Source organism: Lontra canadensis, unplaced genomic scaffold (assembly GCF_010015895.1).
Source record: "Lontra canadensis isolate GAN:19392208 unplaced genomic scaffold, GSC_riverotter_1.0 scaffold79, whole genome shotgun sequence".
Taxonomy (NCBI): domain Eukaryota; kingdom Metazoa; phylum Chordata; class Mammalia; order Carnivora; family Mustelidae; genus Lontra; species Lontra canadensis.
The window spans coordinates 1,806,044-1,822,227 of NW_022631073.1; the positions used below are offsets into that span (position 1 = coordinate 1,806,044).

A 16,184-nucleotide genomic window follows, 5' to 3' on the forward strand; every position below is an offset into this window, starting at 1 on the left:
GTGACCTCAGGGCCTGGAAGCAGCTGTTTTGTTAGGGTCCCAGGAGGACACGAGGATGCGTGGAAACGACTCAGGATGAAGGGGGGCGTGGCCGTCCGTGATGGACAGGCCGGTCAGAGGAGAGGTGGTCACAGGCCCGGGTCTGGTCCCAGAGGAAACAAGTGGCAGTGACTTGACCGCAGCGGCCTTAGGGACTGGGGGGCTACTATACGGGGTGCGAGTGTCACCAGAGACTGAAAGGAACGGGTGTGGGTCTTGAGTGGTCAGCGTTCTCTGCAGGAGGGGCGGTAGCCGGCCGGCACCCTAATGGGGCTGTGTCCCCGAGCCCGTCCCCGAGCCCTTTGCCTCTTCCCCTGCTCGGTGCCCCGGGAGCAGGTGTTCACTTGCTTGGGCCTCGGAGGGCGTGCCGCTCCCAGGGCCCACCCACCCCTTCCCCTCCCCGGCCGGAGGATATTAGATAAACTGCCCTTCCCCTGGGGCTTCCGCTGTGGCAGGGGGATGAGAACACTTCTGGGCAATTTCCAAAGATGTCGTCTGTGTTTCGAAAGTGGTGTGGAGCATGTATGGTTTTTACGACGGAGAATTTACTTTTGGTGTCGCGTCCCGAAGCTGTCCCTGCTGACAGTTTGTTCGCTCATTTGCAGCAGATCTCCGTCAGGTTTTCTTCCTTTCCTCCCCGGCGTGTGCAGACCTGAGGCTCACCGAGCCGAGCTGCGGATCCTGGCCAGCGTGCTCGTCTCCCGCGGTGGCCAACAGCCCGTCACAGTGCTGTTACCGGTCTTCTGTGCGTGCACACGTGTGTGCGTGCATGTGTGTGTGTGTGCGCGTGTGGAGGGGGCGCATGTCCGCCTCTGGGTGGGTACCTGGGCCCCCGGTGCCCACTCACAATCCCAGAGGAAGCCCAGTGACCTACCAGCTGTGACTTCACAAGGGCCAGGCCGGCGGAATAGGCCCCAGGTCGAGGGGGAGAGGAGGTGATGCCCTGCTTTCTGCCGCTCACTCCCACACCTCCTTGAGGGCAGCTGTGGCTTAGGTCACTCAGCCCCGTGCCCCGACATGGGTTTCTGCTTCTGGAAAAGCTTGCAGGCTGTGCTTTTGCAACACGTTCTGCGGGAGCCGAGGAAATGTGTTAGTGATGTTTACGAGCAGACACGGATCCGCCTCCCTCCGTCCCGCCCTTCCCGTCCACACCTCACCTCTGCTTACACTCCGGGCCCTCTGCACCCTGGCCTCCCTTGCCCCACGCCTCCCCTCTTCCTGGTCCAAGTTTGTGGCAAGGCCCACCGTACAGCTGACAGAGTTCAGAACTTTCTTATGGAAATTCTCCTGCACGATGATGCCTCTGTTGACTTTAACTCCCGACTTGTGGATGACAAGCTTAACGTTGAACGTGTCTGGAAATTCACTCACTCAGAGAGCACACGTGAATGGGGTCAGTGGGCTGCACTGGGGCGCTGGGCCTGCTGCTGCCCACCTCCTCTGCTCACGGCCCCATGGAACAGCTCTGGGGACACGGCCCAGCATTGGGGCCGGTTTCCCTGGCAGCCCCTGGCCTCCCCCGGGCCAGCGTGCCGCGTCCAGGTGCGGGGATGCTGCGCAGTCCGCTCTGCCTCCTGCTGGAAACCAGGGAGCGTCCCTCATTCTGCCCTGCTCCACGCAGACACTGTGCTCCCTCAGAGAACTGGAGCGGCTCAGGTTCTAGATCAGTGTGGGGAGGTTGACCCGTCATCTCCACAGGACACTCTGCCCAGCGGAGCATCAGTTCCTCGTTGAGGCACATGGACCAGAGCTGGTTCTGGAAGGCCTGGCGTGGGATCCTGGCTGGGGATGGAGCGACAGAACCCCGTCCCCGGTAGAACTGCATTGCAGAACGCTGACACTCTCTGGGGGAGGACACCAAGCTCGTGCCCTCCAGTGTCCGTGTTTTAAAGCCCTTTGTTCTAGCAGAGTGAGATCCATGATGCTGCAGACTGGCAGAGAACGCGTTCTCCCTGCAGTGTATCAGCTCGGGGAGTCACTGTCCACAGAAGATGTGGAAGGGCTCAGAAATGGTTTGCCGTTGACGCGAAAATAATCCTCAGTTACAGGGGAGCTCCAGAAGGTGCCCTGGGACCAGCCAGCCTCTTCCGGGGAGTAGAGAGGTGGGCCAGGACAAAGCAGGTCCTGACATCCCGACCCCTTCATGTGACCCCTTGGACCCCAGGCCCCCTCCAGCACCTGCTGTCCTGGCTGCCCTGTGCTCCCCCCGAGGAGCAGCCCGAGATCGTCGTCTTGGAGACTCCATAGCCAGCGGCCCTCTGTCTTCCTCTCCCGGGAGGCTTTCTGAGAAGGTAGCCGGAGCACAGCGACATCAGAGCTTTAGCCTTTGCTGCTGACGCGCGGACTGCTGGCTCCCGAGCCGGGCGTCTCGGTGAGACGACCACAGTCTCTGCCATGTGTCCCTGTGGACGCTCGGAGCCTGTGGACGCTCCTTCACCACGGGGAGCCTCGCTCTGCGTGTCTGGCTACTTTGACTCGTGGCTTCACCGTCCTGGCTGCGTTGGCTCGGGAAGGTGTGAGACCCAGCCTGTGCGGCCCCTGGTGGGAGGAGGGGACGGGAGCACAAGACCCCCGTGACCACCTGCCTTTGCCACCTCTGCCTCTGGCCACGTCGCCCGCCCCTGAGCCAGCTCTAGGGTGGGGGCCTACCTAGGAACTCACTCCTCCTTCCAGTGGCTGGGCTGGCGGCGAGAACGGAGGCCGTCTGCTCAGTCCTGCCCTTGCGAAGCTCCTCACCAGCAGGCCTTGGCTGGCTGCAGTGACATCAGGGACGCAGGGACAGGACGCGCAGGTCTACTCGGGGCGTGGCGGCTCAGATGGAAAAGCGATCGGAGGGGCTGTGGCTCCCTGGCACCCCGGTTCTCGGACTTGCTGGCTCTCAGCCCTCAGGTCTGTGCCTCCTGCTTCCGTCCATCTGTCCGTCAGCGCCCTGGATCAGCAGCTGCTGTGGATTCAGTGCTGGGCAGCCCCGGCTTTCCCAGGGACAGCGTCTCCCTTCCATGCTTTAGTCCCAGAGGCCCTGTCTGAAAACCCATGTGTCTCTCATTTAGAACCGCGTACAACGGGCCTGACTATGTCATTTTTATTACCTGAGACATAAATTGCATTTTTCTCCTTATTTTATTGTCAAATGTTCAGGGGAGCTCAGTGCCGCTTAAACTGACAAACAATTTCTGCCCTCCCTAATGGTTTATTTTGTAACCTGGAAAATGACTCACCTGGCCTGTTTCTCCTAGTGTGAAATGAGATGATGGTTCCTGCTTTGCTCAAGCATTGGGGAGATTGTGTCCAGATGGGGCTTGTTCAGAAGGGGGCTGTGTGCGAGGCTGAAAGACCGTTCATTGTTCCCCTTAAGACACGTCTGTTCAAACGCGATCGGTTCCCTGTTCCTGGAGGTGAAAATGTCCAAATACGGAAATGGGGTCGCCAGACTGGCAAACCCAGAACACGGAGCCCCCGTGACCCGAGGATTGTCTGCTAACACTTGCCTGTCCACACAGGCCTGTCGTGAGTGGAGGTCCCTGAGGACAGACACGTGCTTCCGGGCACGGCGTCCCTGCGGTGGGCTGTCCGGGGAGCCCGTCTCGCTGTTAGCCTTCAGCACACGGCGGGCTGAGGCGAGCGTGGACGCCGGGTTCAGTGGTGAGGATTTTTTTTTGTAAGCCCCTCCTGTCCGGGCCTGGTCTGCCCCGACCAGCGGACCCTGTTGCCTCAGTGTCCCCTTTAACCTCCTGCCACCCTGGGACATCACCGTCAGGGTCACAGGGGAGACACGGTGGATCAGAGGTCCCTTAGCCCCAGAGCAGACGCCCCACTTAATTCCAGATCCACCGGAGGACATCCGTTCCAGACGAGCCATCCATCCGAGGTCACTACTGCCTTCAGGGTAGAAACAGTGAATTCTCTCTCTCCTGCCGTCTTCCCTGGGCTTCATCCGTGTCCCAGAGTCGGCCCTTCTCCCCACAGGAACCCTGAAGACTGTCTCACCACCTCCCAAGGTCACTTCTCTTACTTTGGGATGTACCCCACATAGTTCCCAGATCCAAGAGGTCTTCTAGATCATTTCATTTTATGGACGGGGAGACTGGGACCAGGGGATGCCAATTTTTACTGAGGACTAGATGGAACCTAGAATTTTCCTTTGCATTAGGAGATACTGATCTATTTCTCCTCTCTTTTTGACACGTCACATATTTTTGTCTGCAGTTCATGTTAATAATTATAAAAACAATGTTTGAATGTTTTTAAAAAAATCCTGGCGTTTGTCCCCCTGAAGCAATCATTGCTGAGTGGAGGGTCCAGGTCTCGCCAGATCTGCTGCCCTGCTGTGTGCCCGGGAGCTGTCCGTCGGTGGCCCGATGCCCTGATTTCTTCAAGGGCCTGAGTTATGGCCCCTTGTGTGCCTTCCCAGGGCTGTCGCTGTGTCCTGGCCTCAGGTCGCCCCAACAGACTCGGGGGAAGAGCCAGCTAACTGCCCGCATCACCTTCCTGCGTGTCCCCCGCAGCCCCGGGGCTGGGCCGGCTTGTGCACGAGCCACAGATCAGGGCCTGTCAGGGGACGGACGTGGTGATTTTCAGCAGAGAGGCCTTACCTCCTTCCAGACCTCCCCGCGGACTGAACTTGAGGGAGGCAACTCTCACTAGAGACGAGGCTGGCGAGCTCGCGGCCTTGCCGTCAGGTCTCTGAACACGGAGTTTGTGGAGTGCGTCCCTTACGGGGGCTGTGACCTTCCACGGAGAGCTGCGGACAGACACAGGGTCCAACGCGGAGGACAGCTCACCCTCCCGGGCTCTCTGCGCGCACGGCCCCTCGAGGTTTGCGGGAAATGCCGAACAGTGGCTCCAGCTTGGGCTTAGGGCCGGCAGTAAACCGCCATCTGCTCATTTCTAGTGACAAACAGGTCCCAGGGCCGGAACCACGTCGGTGGAGACCAGGGCCATCCCCGAAGAGTGGGACTCTGGCCCAAGTCCACCTGTTTCCGTCCCTCGGGCCTGCCTTGGGCCGGGTCTCAGCCAGTGGCTCAGTGTGTCCCTGTTCCTGGGCAGCAGGGAATGTGCATCTGAGGTCACGCCTGGTGACCTAGGAGCTCCTTCGACGCTGTCCTCTGTGGGCCTGGCAGGGCCAGGGCCTCCAGAACTGCTTCTCCAGTGTCTCCTGGGCACTGTAGAGCACAGTGGTGGGTGGTGGGATCTAGGAGCCATGGGCTGAAGCCAAGACAGGGATCCCTGGGGTCTGGCGTCTCGTCACCAGCCCGAGCCCCTCGGATGGGTCAAGTGGGATGGAGCATTCTAGAAGTCTGCCCGTGATCCAGTGAAATCGCCAATACTCGTCCTATGGCCGGTTCCACAAGAAGCAGAAGGTGTTACTGTTGAGGTTGCTAGATGGTTGGGTCCTGAGTCTTCACGACATAAAGGGTCTCCATGGAGTAAAGAAGGGGAGTGGGCAGCCCGGGAGGAAGCGTGGACACACACGACTTGGACGTTGACGCTGGTGAATCAGGCATCTTGAGGACAAGGAGTCCCCACATGTAGCATAAGATGTTGACAGAGTTGTCCCGGGATTTCAAACAGAAACACGCGCTCTCCTCGGACACCGGGTAAACTGAGTCAGGCTTTTCTTCCCCTCAGCTTTCCCAGCCCGTGCCTCACTTTCTGCCGTGTTTTGTACCTTGAGCTCCTCCCTGCACAGGACGTACAGCCCATGCTGTGGGGCTGGGGCTGCGGGTTGGCGCCGCAGCCCCATGTGGAGCCCACAGAGGGCCGGGCACCCAGACTCCTGACTGCTGCACCTGGATGGAAGGTGGGCTTTGGGGAGGAATCCCTACAGGTTCTGGAGAGGTTAGCCCCATCCTGGGGCTCTGCTTGTCCCCATGAATGGTAATAAAGTGTCACCACTGCCCTGAGGTTAGAATTTTGATGGCTCAGGTTTGGTTCAACAGTTCATAGAAAGTTGACTGTTCCCTCCCCAGGGCTGAACTGGACATTGACCTGGATTTGCCAGGCCCTGACCCATGTCTCCTGGAGGTGGTCATGGCTGCCCTGGGGCCTGGAGGTCAGCGCTGACCCACCTCTGCGCTCTGGGACTGGCTGCCCCGTTGGCTGGACCCAGCTCTGCAGCTGTGAGGGTGCCAGGTGCAGACGCCCACTGTGGACAGATGATGGGGTGCGATGTGGGGTGCCGGCATGTGTGGCCCCTTCCCGAAGCCTCCTTGCCGGGATAGGTGGTAGGGGAATCCATGTTTGTGGCGGGCTAAGGAAGGTGGGATGGAGGGGCAGGGGGCTCCTTTGGCCGCCAAGTCTGCCCTTCCCCAGCTCTGCCTGGAGAGCACAGACCTCGAGGCACCTTCCCTGTGCCTGCCTTGTGTGTGTGTGCACGCGTGTGTGTGTGTGTGTGTGTGTGCATGTCTGCCTTGTGTGTGCGTGCGCGTGTGTGTGCATGTGTGTGTGTGTGTGTGTGTGTGTGTGTAAAGCAGTGTCTTCCTGCCCCTTCCTGTCTTCCCCAGGGAAGGATCCATGCCGGACAGACAGCAGCTCCCGGTCAGGCAACCCCTCTTTCCAATGGCCCTGACCATCAAGTCTCATCTAGACAGGATGTGTTTGTTAGGTTGGGGTGTGGTTCGGTGGTTTGGGATTTTTTGCTTTAACTCTTCGTATTAAAATGCTGGTTCATTGTGCTGTGTTTCGCCGCACCTATTTATGGCTTGCAAACGTCTGGGGCTGTGTGGACAGTTTGGAATAAGAGGAAGACTGATCTTTTTCTGTAGGCAGAAGCTACATTTTTGCCATTTCCCCCTTCCTTTCCCAAACAACTGCTTTGCAAAGGGCCATGTGGATTGACCCATGGCGAAGCCAGCACCCACGTCAGTGATAGGTTGCACAGCGGTAACTGGGGGTCTGCCCGGCGTGGACCCCACCCATCCCCCTGTCAGGATGGGGACCAAAGGTGGTCAGTTGTGGCCACCAACCACCAAGGCCAAGAAAGCCTGGCTCTTCTGTCCCACGTTGACCCTTGGCCCTTGTCAAGGAGCCTTTCTGTGTGGGAACTTGTGGCCATCCATCCAAACCCCATGGCCCGGTCCTCCGGCTGTGGCCAGCAGCACTGTGGCTGCTGCCCGGGCTCAGAAGGCATTGCCAGAGGAGCTCAGTGTCCTGGGAGGGGCTCAGTCATAAGACCATGGTCAAGGCCAGGGACCACACAGCTTCGCAGTGGGATGTGCGGCGTGGGCTGCCACATTGAATTTTCAAGGCAACTTTCTGTCCTTGTTTAGTTTTCCAAAGGGACGTGACAAATGGGTTGCTAACGACAGTTGTTTTGGTCCAACAGACAGAAGCAGAGAGCGCAGCCGAGCGCCCGGCGCCCCCGCCCTCATGCTGCACGCCGAGACGAAGAGCCCGGCCGGGCCCAGGGAAGAGAAGGTGGGTAGGTGGGCTCCGCTGGCGCTTCACAGACGTGCAGCCGGGTGAGCGGCACTCAGAGCCGGGACTCCCTGCCCCGCACGTGTTTTCTCACCTGTCTCCCGGGGGGCGCTAGGGGAGGGGTGCTCTATGACACGGAGCCAAATCGGGCAGGACAGTTCAGAGCATGGCAGAGGGGCGGGGGTCCGAGGCTTTGGTAACAGCCGTCTGGCCTTCCTGGTGGGTCCCGTTCCAGGGCTCGCCAGGCGGGCTCCGTGTGGAGGAGTTGGTGCTGACCTGGCTTCCCACGGGTGCTGTCCCCACACTTCAGACAGGGTGGGCCGCCAGGCTGCGGGGACACAGGTGCCACCGAGGCAAGGCCAGAGCCCGTGTTTGGATTATTTTAGCTGTGTGTGGACCTCCCCCAGCCCCACACCTTTGTGTTTTCTCCTCTCATTCTAGTCAGAGGCTTCTCTTGGCCTTTCTGCCAAACGGCATTTTAGGATTGACCATGAGTGCATCCGGCGTGTTTACCTTCCATGAATGACCCAAGGGATTAGCTTTTATTGCTACGTTTGAAAATCACAAATGGCACTTCATTTGCTCTGATCTCGAGCATCCTGGAGGCCCGTGGTCCACCTCCGAGCCTTGTTCACGTTCACTCAAAACTCCTTCCAGCGGGTCCATCTCTGCTGCGGGTGTGAACATCGCATTCCCGCCAGCCTTCCCACCGTGCCCCTGCGTCGTCCCTGGCCGTCATGCCCTCCCCGTCCTTAGCGCCGGTGTCCGGGCGTAAACGGGTCACACGGTGTTAGCGCGCAGTGAACTTCTGCTCCTGGACGTAGGATTTCTCTGTGAGAGATGAACGCTCGTGCCAGAATTCCATATTTATTAAACAAATATCCTTCCTGGTGCCTTAACTACTTTCTTTATCCCTGGGCTCCACGTCTTTAATTCACTTTTATCACTTTAGTGCGGAAAGGGAGTTTTATGCCACTTTTACCACCAACAGGAAATCATGAGTGGCGAGTGCCACATGAAGACCTTGGTAATTAGCGGGAGAGAATCCGAGCATTGCCAAATGTAAATGTCCATCCCCGCCACAAATCACGCCCCCGCCAGATCTGCGTGAGTGATTAGCCGGGGTAACCCACGGCTCAGAGGCCCTCGTTGGGTTTCCAGTGTTCAATTAGCTTCATAATGAAAACCTCCCTTCGTGTTTCTAATTGGATTAGAAGTATAAACTCTGTCCTCCATATATTTTTTTAACACCACTTTCCGAGTCTTCCCTGTTATGTTCATTATTTATCCTGACCTTTTTTCCCTCACAGGAAGGAAAGACACCTTCTAGGACCCAAAGATTCTAGAAGAAATTATTTTTAAACTTAGGGATAATTATATAAATTAAAAATCATTTATTCTGTGTCATTATCTGTGGCAGTGAATGGAGAACAACAGGCAGAGCCAGTGAAAGGCCCGGGGTGCTCACGCCTGAGTGGGATGGCCCCTCACTTCCCCGGTGTCGCCTGTCCAGCGGGGGAGCGGTGCCCTGTCTGATCTGTCCTCAGCCGACACCTCGCGGGGTCTTTTCCGGAGGCGTGTTGTCAGCTCAGGACTCCTGTCCTTCCTCTCGGCCGGCTCTGCTCTGCTGGCCACTCCCGCCTGACTACGGGGCCCTTCTGAGGTCCTGTCTCGTGGCTGGGCAGGGGTGGGGGGTGATGGCCCCGCCAAGTGCCACGTTCCCGGCGTGGGGCTGTGTTCGCCTGGGCTCTCAGACCCTCGGTGTTCTTGGAGCGTTTTGTCTGACTCTCATGTTGTCAGTGTTCCGTAGTTGAGCATTTGCCTTTCCAGCTCGTGTGTTTGTGCGGAGGGTGACGCGGTGGGTGCTGGCGGGGGTGCGCGAGGGCACACACGGGCTTCTGTGCACGTGGCCTCCTCGCTGGCGGGCCCCATGGCAGGTGCTCACACGGCGGCCCCGTTCAGCCTCCTGGTTGAGACCATCCAAACACATGGTTAATCACCTCCTCACCCACAGTGTCCCTTAAAGTCCCAGCTTGAGCCGTGCTGGAAAGCAAGATGGCATCCTTTTCCCTTCTTTCTTTTATTCGAGGAATCAAGAGATTTAATGGCACCTGAAATTCTCAGCCAAGAGCCCTTTCATTGCTTTGAATAACATCCTTAGTGTTTTTTCATCTCACCCGATTGTTTGAGAGAAGGAGAACCCAGTACTGTGTTATTATGAGATCGAAACTGTAGGAACAGCTGGGAAAGGAAAACACGTCCCCCCCACACTGCGAGCATTTGCTGAGCTCGCTGAGACCCCCCGCCTCTCCTTAACCACTCTAGAGTCGAGGGGACACTTTTCCGACGATTCCTCCTCAGGGCCTTCCGGTCCTCCTGCGGGAACTCGGATTGGTTTTCCCTCCGTCTGGCAGAGAGCCGGTGCTCCAACCGCAGGAAGGCAGCTAAATCAGTTAATCCAAACCTTCGGTCTGTGTTTATGTCCCCCTAATTTCTATCCTCAAGCAGCTTTCATCTGTCTGCAAACTGTGTCCATAATGAATGATGAGCAAGGGTCCTGGCCATGTTTTGTTTTGTTTACCTTTTTAATAGTAGAGAATAAATCTTCATTTTCTTCTAGGTGGTGTCGCGTTCAAACATTCCTTATTTTCTAAACAGAAATAGAGTGATTTCCAAACCAACTCTGCCTCCGCGTACCGTGTCCTGCCCCCGAACGCTGTCCCCGGCTAGATGCACGGAAGGGCAGCCAGCCTCACACGATGCTGCAAGGAAGTAGGCTTGTGTCCTCCTGCCTTCTCGGGCCCGGGATGAGCCAGCCCCAGTGGCACCCGGGACCCCTTGCTGCGTCAGGCTCCCTACCACAGTGCACGGTTTCAGATCTCCTGGACCCCAGCTTCTGAGTCAGCCCATTTCTGGAGCTGAATCCCACGTGATTTTTTTTTTTTTTTTTAACCCACGAGATGTGAAGGCATCCAGAAGCATTCTCTTGGCTGCTTCTGCCCATCTCCGTGTCTGCAAAAGCAGATAGTTTAGCCAATTTGGGGTAATTAGGGAGATGCCTTTGTCTGAGTTCCTCAGCACGGTCTGTTGTGCCTTAAATTCTGTATTCTCAGCATAATTGCCCAGTCCCATTTGCTTTGCTGTACCGAGCAGGTCATTATCGAGTGGGTACGTAGGCAGGTCTGTCTGCAGCAGACTCGTTACTCTTCCCTTGGTTGCCTAATCGAAGATGAGTGTTTAAATTAAAAAACAAAAAACAAAACAAAACAAAACAAAAAACAAAAACAAAAACAAACCAGTGTTGTCTTTGTCTTTCTGTTGAAAGGAACCGCCATCGATATTAGTCACCAGAGAGGACAGTGCAGCCAAAGGAAACAGACCCGTGGCCTCCACTCCAGTGCCCGGCTCCCCCTGGTAAGATGCTCCGAGACCTGAGAGCAAGGACAGGTAGCCTCGTCTACACCCGGTGCCTGCCTGCTGGCACCAATGAGAGAATGTACGTTCCTTCGGTGATAATACAGTGCTTTAAAAAATTAGTTTGCAGCTCATGGCAGCTCCAGCTCCACACCGTTGTGACGTTCTGCAGGAAGAAAGTAGCATTTAAGTGATACGTTACCCTGCTCCATACGCTTGCGAATCTGTATCCAGATAATAAGCTATTGCATATATATCAGTGAAAGACCGTGTCTGAAGAAAACACAGCACGCATTAGGCTTCAAAGGGCTTTTCTTCCCTCTCCTCTAAGAACACAGTAACTGAATGGCTGTTAATTAAAGATGTGTCTGGCTCTCTCCGGCTGCCCTGGGAGGATTCCTGATCTTTGAGTACGCCGTGCTCGAAAGACCCTCCACGAGGGAGCCACTGTCTTTGGTTTTTAAAAATGTCCTTTTATAATGGAATAATTTGGAAGCAGAATAAAAAGGTTATTATAATAAAAATTAGTTCTGAAACCTGAAGATGAAAGGGTAGAACAGAGCTGGAAGGGACAGCTAATTCGGACAACGGAGACCGCGCCTGGGTGTCTGCGTCAGGTGCGTTTGCGTAGGAACCTGGTGGGACACCAGCCTCACACGGAGTCCCTGGTGACTGGCGATGCGGGAAGAGCAGGCTGGGCCTCTGCCGGGCCCCGGGGCTCGGCCCTGAGCACCTGCTTGTTGTGCTAAGTCATGTTCTTCGCCGGCGAGACGGGGCATGTGCTCCTTCCCCGCGCGGCCAGCCCTGGCGCACCCCCCCAGCCACGTCCCGTCTTCAGCTGAACCCACTGTTGGCACAGGCCCTTCTTTGGCTGACAGTTCACACCCAGCTCTCCGGTCGTCCCAACGCTTAGGGAGTGTCCTACAATTCAGTTGTGATACCGACGCAGAGTGGTCCGGACCCAGGAGATAAGGGCTCCGTCCCCCAATGGTGCCCTTGCTTCAGACCCGAATGCAAATGGGGCACAGGCGACCTGCACACTGGCCTGGCTGACCACCAACGCGGGGCTTCCTACAGCTCCCTTTGGGTGTGAGGTTTTGCTAGGACGACTCACAGAGCTCAGGGAAAGGGTTTCCTCGTGGTTGCGGTTTTACGAGGAAGGTTACAGCTCAATGGAGGAGACCAGCGCTTGAGCTGTGTGGGGAGGTCTGCGACCTTCCGTGCCCCCGAGAGCAGCACCCCAGACATGGGTGCTCACGCGCCCCGGTATTTATGGACGTGGCATCACAAACGCATGGCTCCTTGGATCACTGGGCAAATGGAGTGAAGACCACAAACGCATTCTCTGTGACGCCACGAGCACTGCCCAGCGCTTCCGTAACCAGACTCCCCGGTGTGTGTCCATGGTAGTTGCACTTTCCACGTCCTGCTGAGGGGGCGGGGCAAATTCAGCGCAGGGGAGTGGGGCTTGGAGGATTATGATTCCGTCGAAAACGTGACCTTGAGCAGTGGAGGTCTCTAACTGTGAAGCCACGGCGCTCCTTCCTCTGTAACACCGCGTGAGAGCGCAGAGGGCTAATCGGACCAGAGCAGTCCTGCGGTCCCTCCTGTCGCTCCCTGCAGCGGGGGCCTTTGTCTGTAAACTGCGAACCAGCCTGTGCCCTTCCTGGGCCTCCTGGGCGGGCCGCAGCCGGCTGTGGAGCCTGAAGTCTGGCATCCTCTCGATGACTCACCAGCAGGATGGGGACGGCGGCCCCGGGCAGGCCGGCCGGGCACAGGCAGGGTCACCATTCTGCAGGATGTCACAGGCCCGCAGGGGCGCAGACAGCTTCCACGACGCGAGGTGGTGCTTTCTGGGTGGGAGTCAGGTGTGCTGGCTGGAACCCGCCCGTCCCTTCCCCGAGGCTGCTGGGAGGCTGCCCAGGCCGCTCTCTGTTCCTCCGGCCGTGCTTTTCCGACCGGCGCCCTTGAAGGAGAGTGCTCTGGCCTTGTTGAGCGGCTGTTCAGCTAAGGGCTGGAGTGTGGACAGACGCCCTCCCCCGACACCTTCAAGCCTGGGTTTGCAGGTCCCCTGAACGCGGAGGAGGGACCTTTGACCTCGCGGGGGAGAGGCCCCCACTCCCTTATTCGGCAGCTGGGAGGCGGCTTCACGTGCAGCTCTGACATCCTCATCGGCATTGGCGTCGCACGCGTGGGAGCCTGGCCCCAGCGCTCCACACGGACCTCCCAGTCTGCCTCCGGGAAGGGCCCTGCCTGGGGCGCCGTGCCTGCTTCCCGTGCGCAAACCAGTCCCGACAGCCCTGTTCTGCGGGTTTGCTCTGGGCCGCCTTTCTTCCGGGCCATTGATTCTCAGGAAGTCGGAGGACAGAGGGACCCACGGCAGGTGCAGGGCCCTAGCTCTGTCCCCTGTCACCCTCACCAGCCACTTGTGCATCAGGACGTCTGAATCGGCCCATGGCATGTTGACGACTCCGTCATCCAGACGGCGACTCTTCTAGGAACACAACTGTGCCTCTTGTTCAGAGGGCTTGATGCTGAGGTGTTCCATGGGGAGGCGGGGTGGGGGATGGAGGGATGTGACTGGGTCCCTTGGAGGTGAGTCGGGAATGCAGGCATGTCCATGGGTGTGACTGGGTGGCCATGGGGTGGGCGCCACTTCCCAGGAGCTCTGTGTTTTCACTGAGTCTCTTTACATGTCACTGTCCAACACCAGGGCTCCCCACTCAAGTCTGGGGGAATTTGGTCCTTGCTCTTCCCCGAAGGCACGCCTTCTCCATGGTGGCCCTGTCGGTCAGGCAGGCCCCATTCCTGTCCCCAGGAGCAGACCCTCGTCCAGAGGAAACTGTGAGGGCTCAGGTCAAGAGCCAGGAGTGAGACATCACCTGTGAACCTGAGCCTTAACCTCAGACCAACATTCTCCAGAGAAAACTTGGGATTTCTAGAAGATTCTAGAGGTTTCAGGATAGGTGGGGCAGGCCACATAGGCTGGGAAAGGACCACTCTTGACCACCACAGAGCTCTGTGGGGGCTGTTGGCATCACATAAGGAAGTAAGAGGTTTTGGAATCTACTCAGAACATGTAAAATGGAAAAAAATGGGAATCAAAACATTCTGTTTTCTTTTTGTTAAAGATTTTATTTATTCATTTGAGACAGAGAGAGAGAGAAAGAGGGCATGAATCGGGGGGTGAGGCAGAGGGAGAAGCAGCCTCCTCACTGAGCAGGGAGCCTGATGTGGGGCTCGGTCCCAGGACCCTGATGCTTCATAGTCTGAGCCAGTCAGGCGCCCCTAAAATGAAAATCAAAATATTCTTACTCTGCTAACATTTTCACTGTGCTCACATTTTTACCAAATTGGAGCTGAGCCGTTGAATGTGTGGGAGGACGGCAGGGTCAGCTAAGACCCCAAATCACTCTAACGTAGTGGGAAAGCAGAAACTTGCTGTGAAAGGTTGGAAGTTCTGCTCCTTGGGGACCCCGGCGAAAGCTTTGCAGGCGAGACCGGGGAAGGCACTCCTGCTCCTGGTTCCGTGGGCGGCCGGTGAGTGTGAGTGGAGTGCCACCAACGAGTGGCTTCCGTGATCATTCCCAATCGTGCGGCCAAGACACACGGTCCGACGTACAGCCTTCTTCAAAGTACCTGCATCACACAAAGACCTTTAGAGATGCCAGGCCAGTGCCGGGACACCCGGTCGACACGGGGAAGGAGCCGACCCACATTCTTCCCGCCTGTGCCAGCCGAACCACGGACATGGCTTCGGAGCCCGAAATGGTGTCTTTAGCCGGTCTGCGACTCAGAAGCCCACGGAGACCAGTGCCACCAGGAGGGCCTCGGGATGCCATAATCTGACATGTGAAATTTTCAGGAGAAACAAGAAAATGAAGACTATGTATGAACTTCCATAGAAAGTGACGTCTTATCTGCCTCAACATGGAAGAAGAAGCCGGAGGGAGAGACGTGATGTCACCCGAGCCCGTCTTCCGGGTCTGTCTTCCGTGTGGCCGTTACGGAGTAGCACTGATGGGTCTCCTACGGATCTCTGTGTATCCATTTCTCGGGCTCACCTTCCTCCTTCTTTATAATTTGGCTTTTGACCCACAGGCCATTCGGGAACAATTCAGCCACTCTCTAATTGGAGGGTCATGAAAATGTTCTCCTTGGAACCGTTGAAGACACGAAAAAAACTGAAAACTGTTGAAGTGTAAAGTTCATGAGCTTTGGCTCAATTGACAATCAGTGCTGGTGCCAATCAATAACATGTTACAATTCTTTACAAGACTATGGATTTACAAGTAATTCTCTATTTTTGTAAAATTTAAAAAAATGAACATTGTTTTGAAATAAGACCATTTTTCAAGAAGTCAAGATTAATGTAGTGAGTTTTATGTCTGTGGTGCCTGCATAGCAAACCCCGGACTCCTTCTCCCAGCAGCTTAGAAGGAGATGAGGGCCTGCTCGGGGCCGACCAGAGCTGGAGGCACCGGCAGGAAGCTGACTCTGCCAGCCAGCGGGTGCCACCTCCCAGCGAGGCCCACTCGTGCAGCTGCCGTGAGGAAGGACGCAGTTTGGCGGGAGTGCGTGGGACGCTGCCCAAGTGGCTATGGTTGGCGTGGGAGTCTCAGTGTGGCCACGGAGAAGCTGGCGCGGGTGTAACCTTCTGCCTGGGAGCGGGAGGGCCTCCTCTGGACAGGAGCCTAGAGGCACGACGCCCGGGTGCACGCCCTGCTCACCCCGACTGTGTGATCACAGCATGCTTGTCATTCCAACTTCATTCGCTATCTTAGCCCCAACTGACGGCATCTTTTTATTCAGTCGTAACTACCCATTCGCTGAGTGTGATGTTTTAATAGCAGGTTCTCTGGGTTTTTCTAAATCTTGGTAGTGGACACGTTTGGCTTGTTCTTGGGTGAAGTTGGCAGAACTTTCCCAGAAAGGAAATTCCCCAGAGCATCGTCGGTGTGGATGACGTTTGACGAGAACAAGGTTATCAGAAAGCGCCGTGACGAGGATGCTGGGCTGTCCCCCCGCGGGACATGTGCTCTCCTCGCGTGAGGTCATGGTGGCGGAACCCGGACCCCGCAGCCATCCCTGCTCGCGCACTCACTGCTGAAGTGAAGCCAAATGTCACTGTGTCCCCTTAGCATCGTCGAGTCTCTTGTTCTGTCGACGAAGGGACGGGTGACACGTGATGCTGGGGAGGGGATTCCGGTGTTTGGTGAAATGTCAGCCCGGCTTGGGGAAGGCCGACGAGGGGTGCATGAGGAGGAGGCCGTTTCCACCCACAGCGAGCTCCCGGGCGAGCAGCCCCTGGGACG

At 57.0% G+C, this 16,184-nt stretch overlaps 1 protein-coding gene across 1 annotated transcript in view; it reads left to right on the forward strand.

Moving 5' to 3' along the window:
• TCERG1L (transcription elongation regulator 1 like) overlaps positions 1-16,184 on the forward strand; it is a 177,222-nt gene that overhangs the window by 107,201 nt on the left and 53,837 nt on the right. Inside the window, exons 5-6 of the mRNA XM_032882062.1 lie at positions 7,364-7,455; positions 10,781-10,869. Of these exons, the coding sequence (XP_032737953.1) occupies positions 7,364-7,455; positions 10,781-10,869 (181 nt within the window). The remainder of the gene's footprint in view (positions 1-7,363; positions 7,456-10,780; positions 10,870-16,184) is intronic.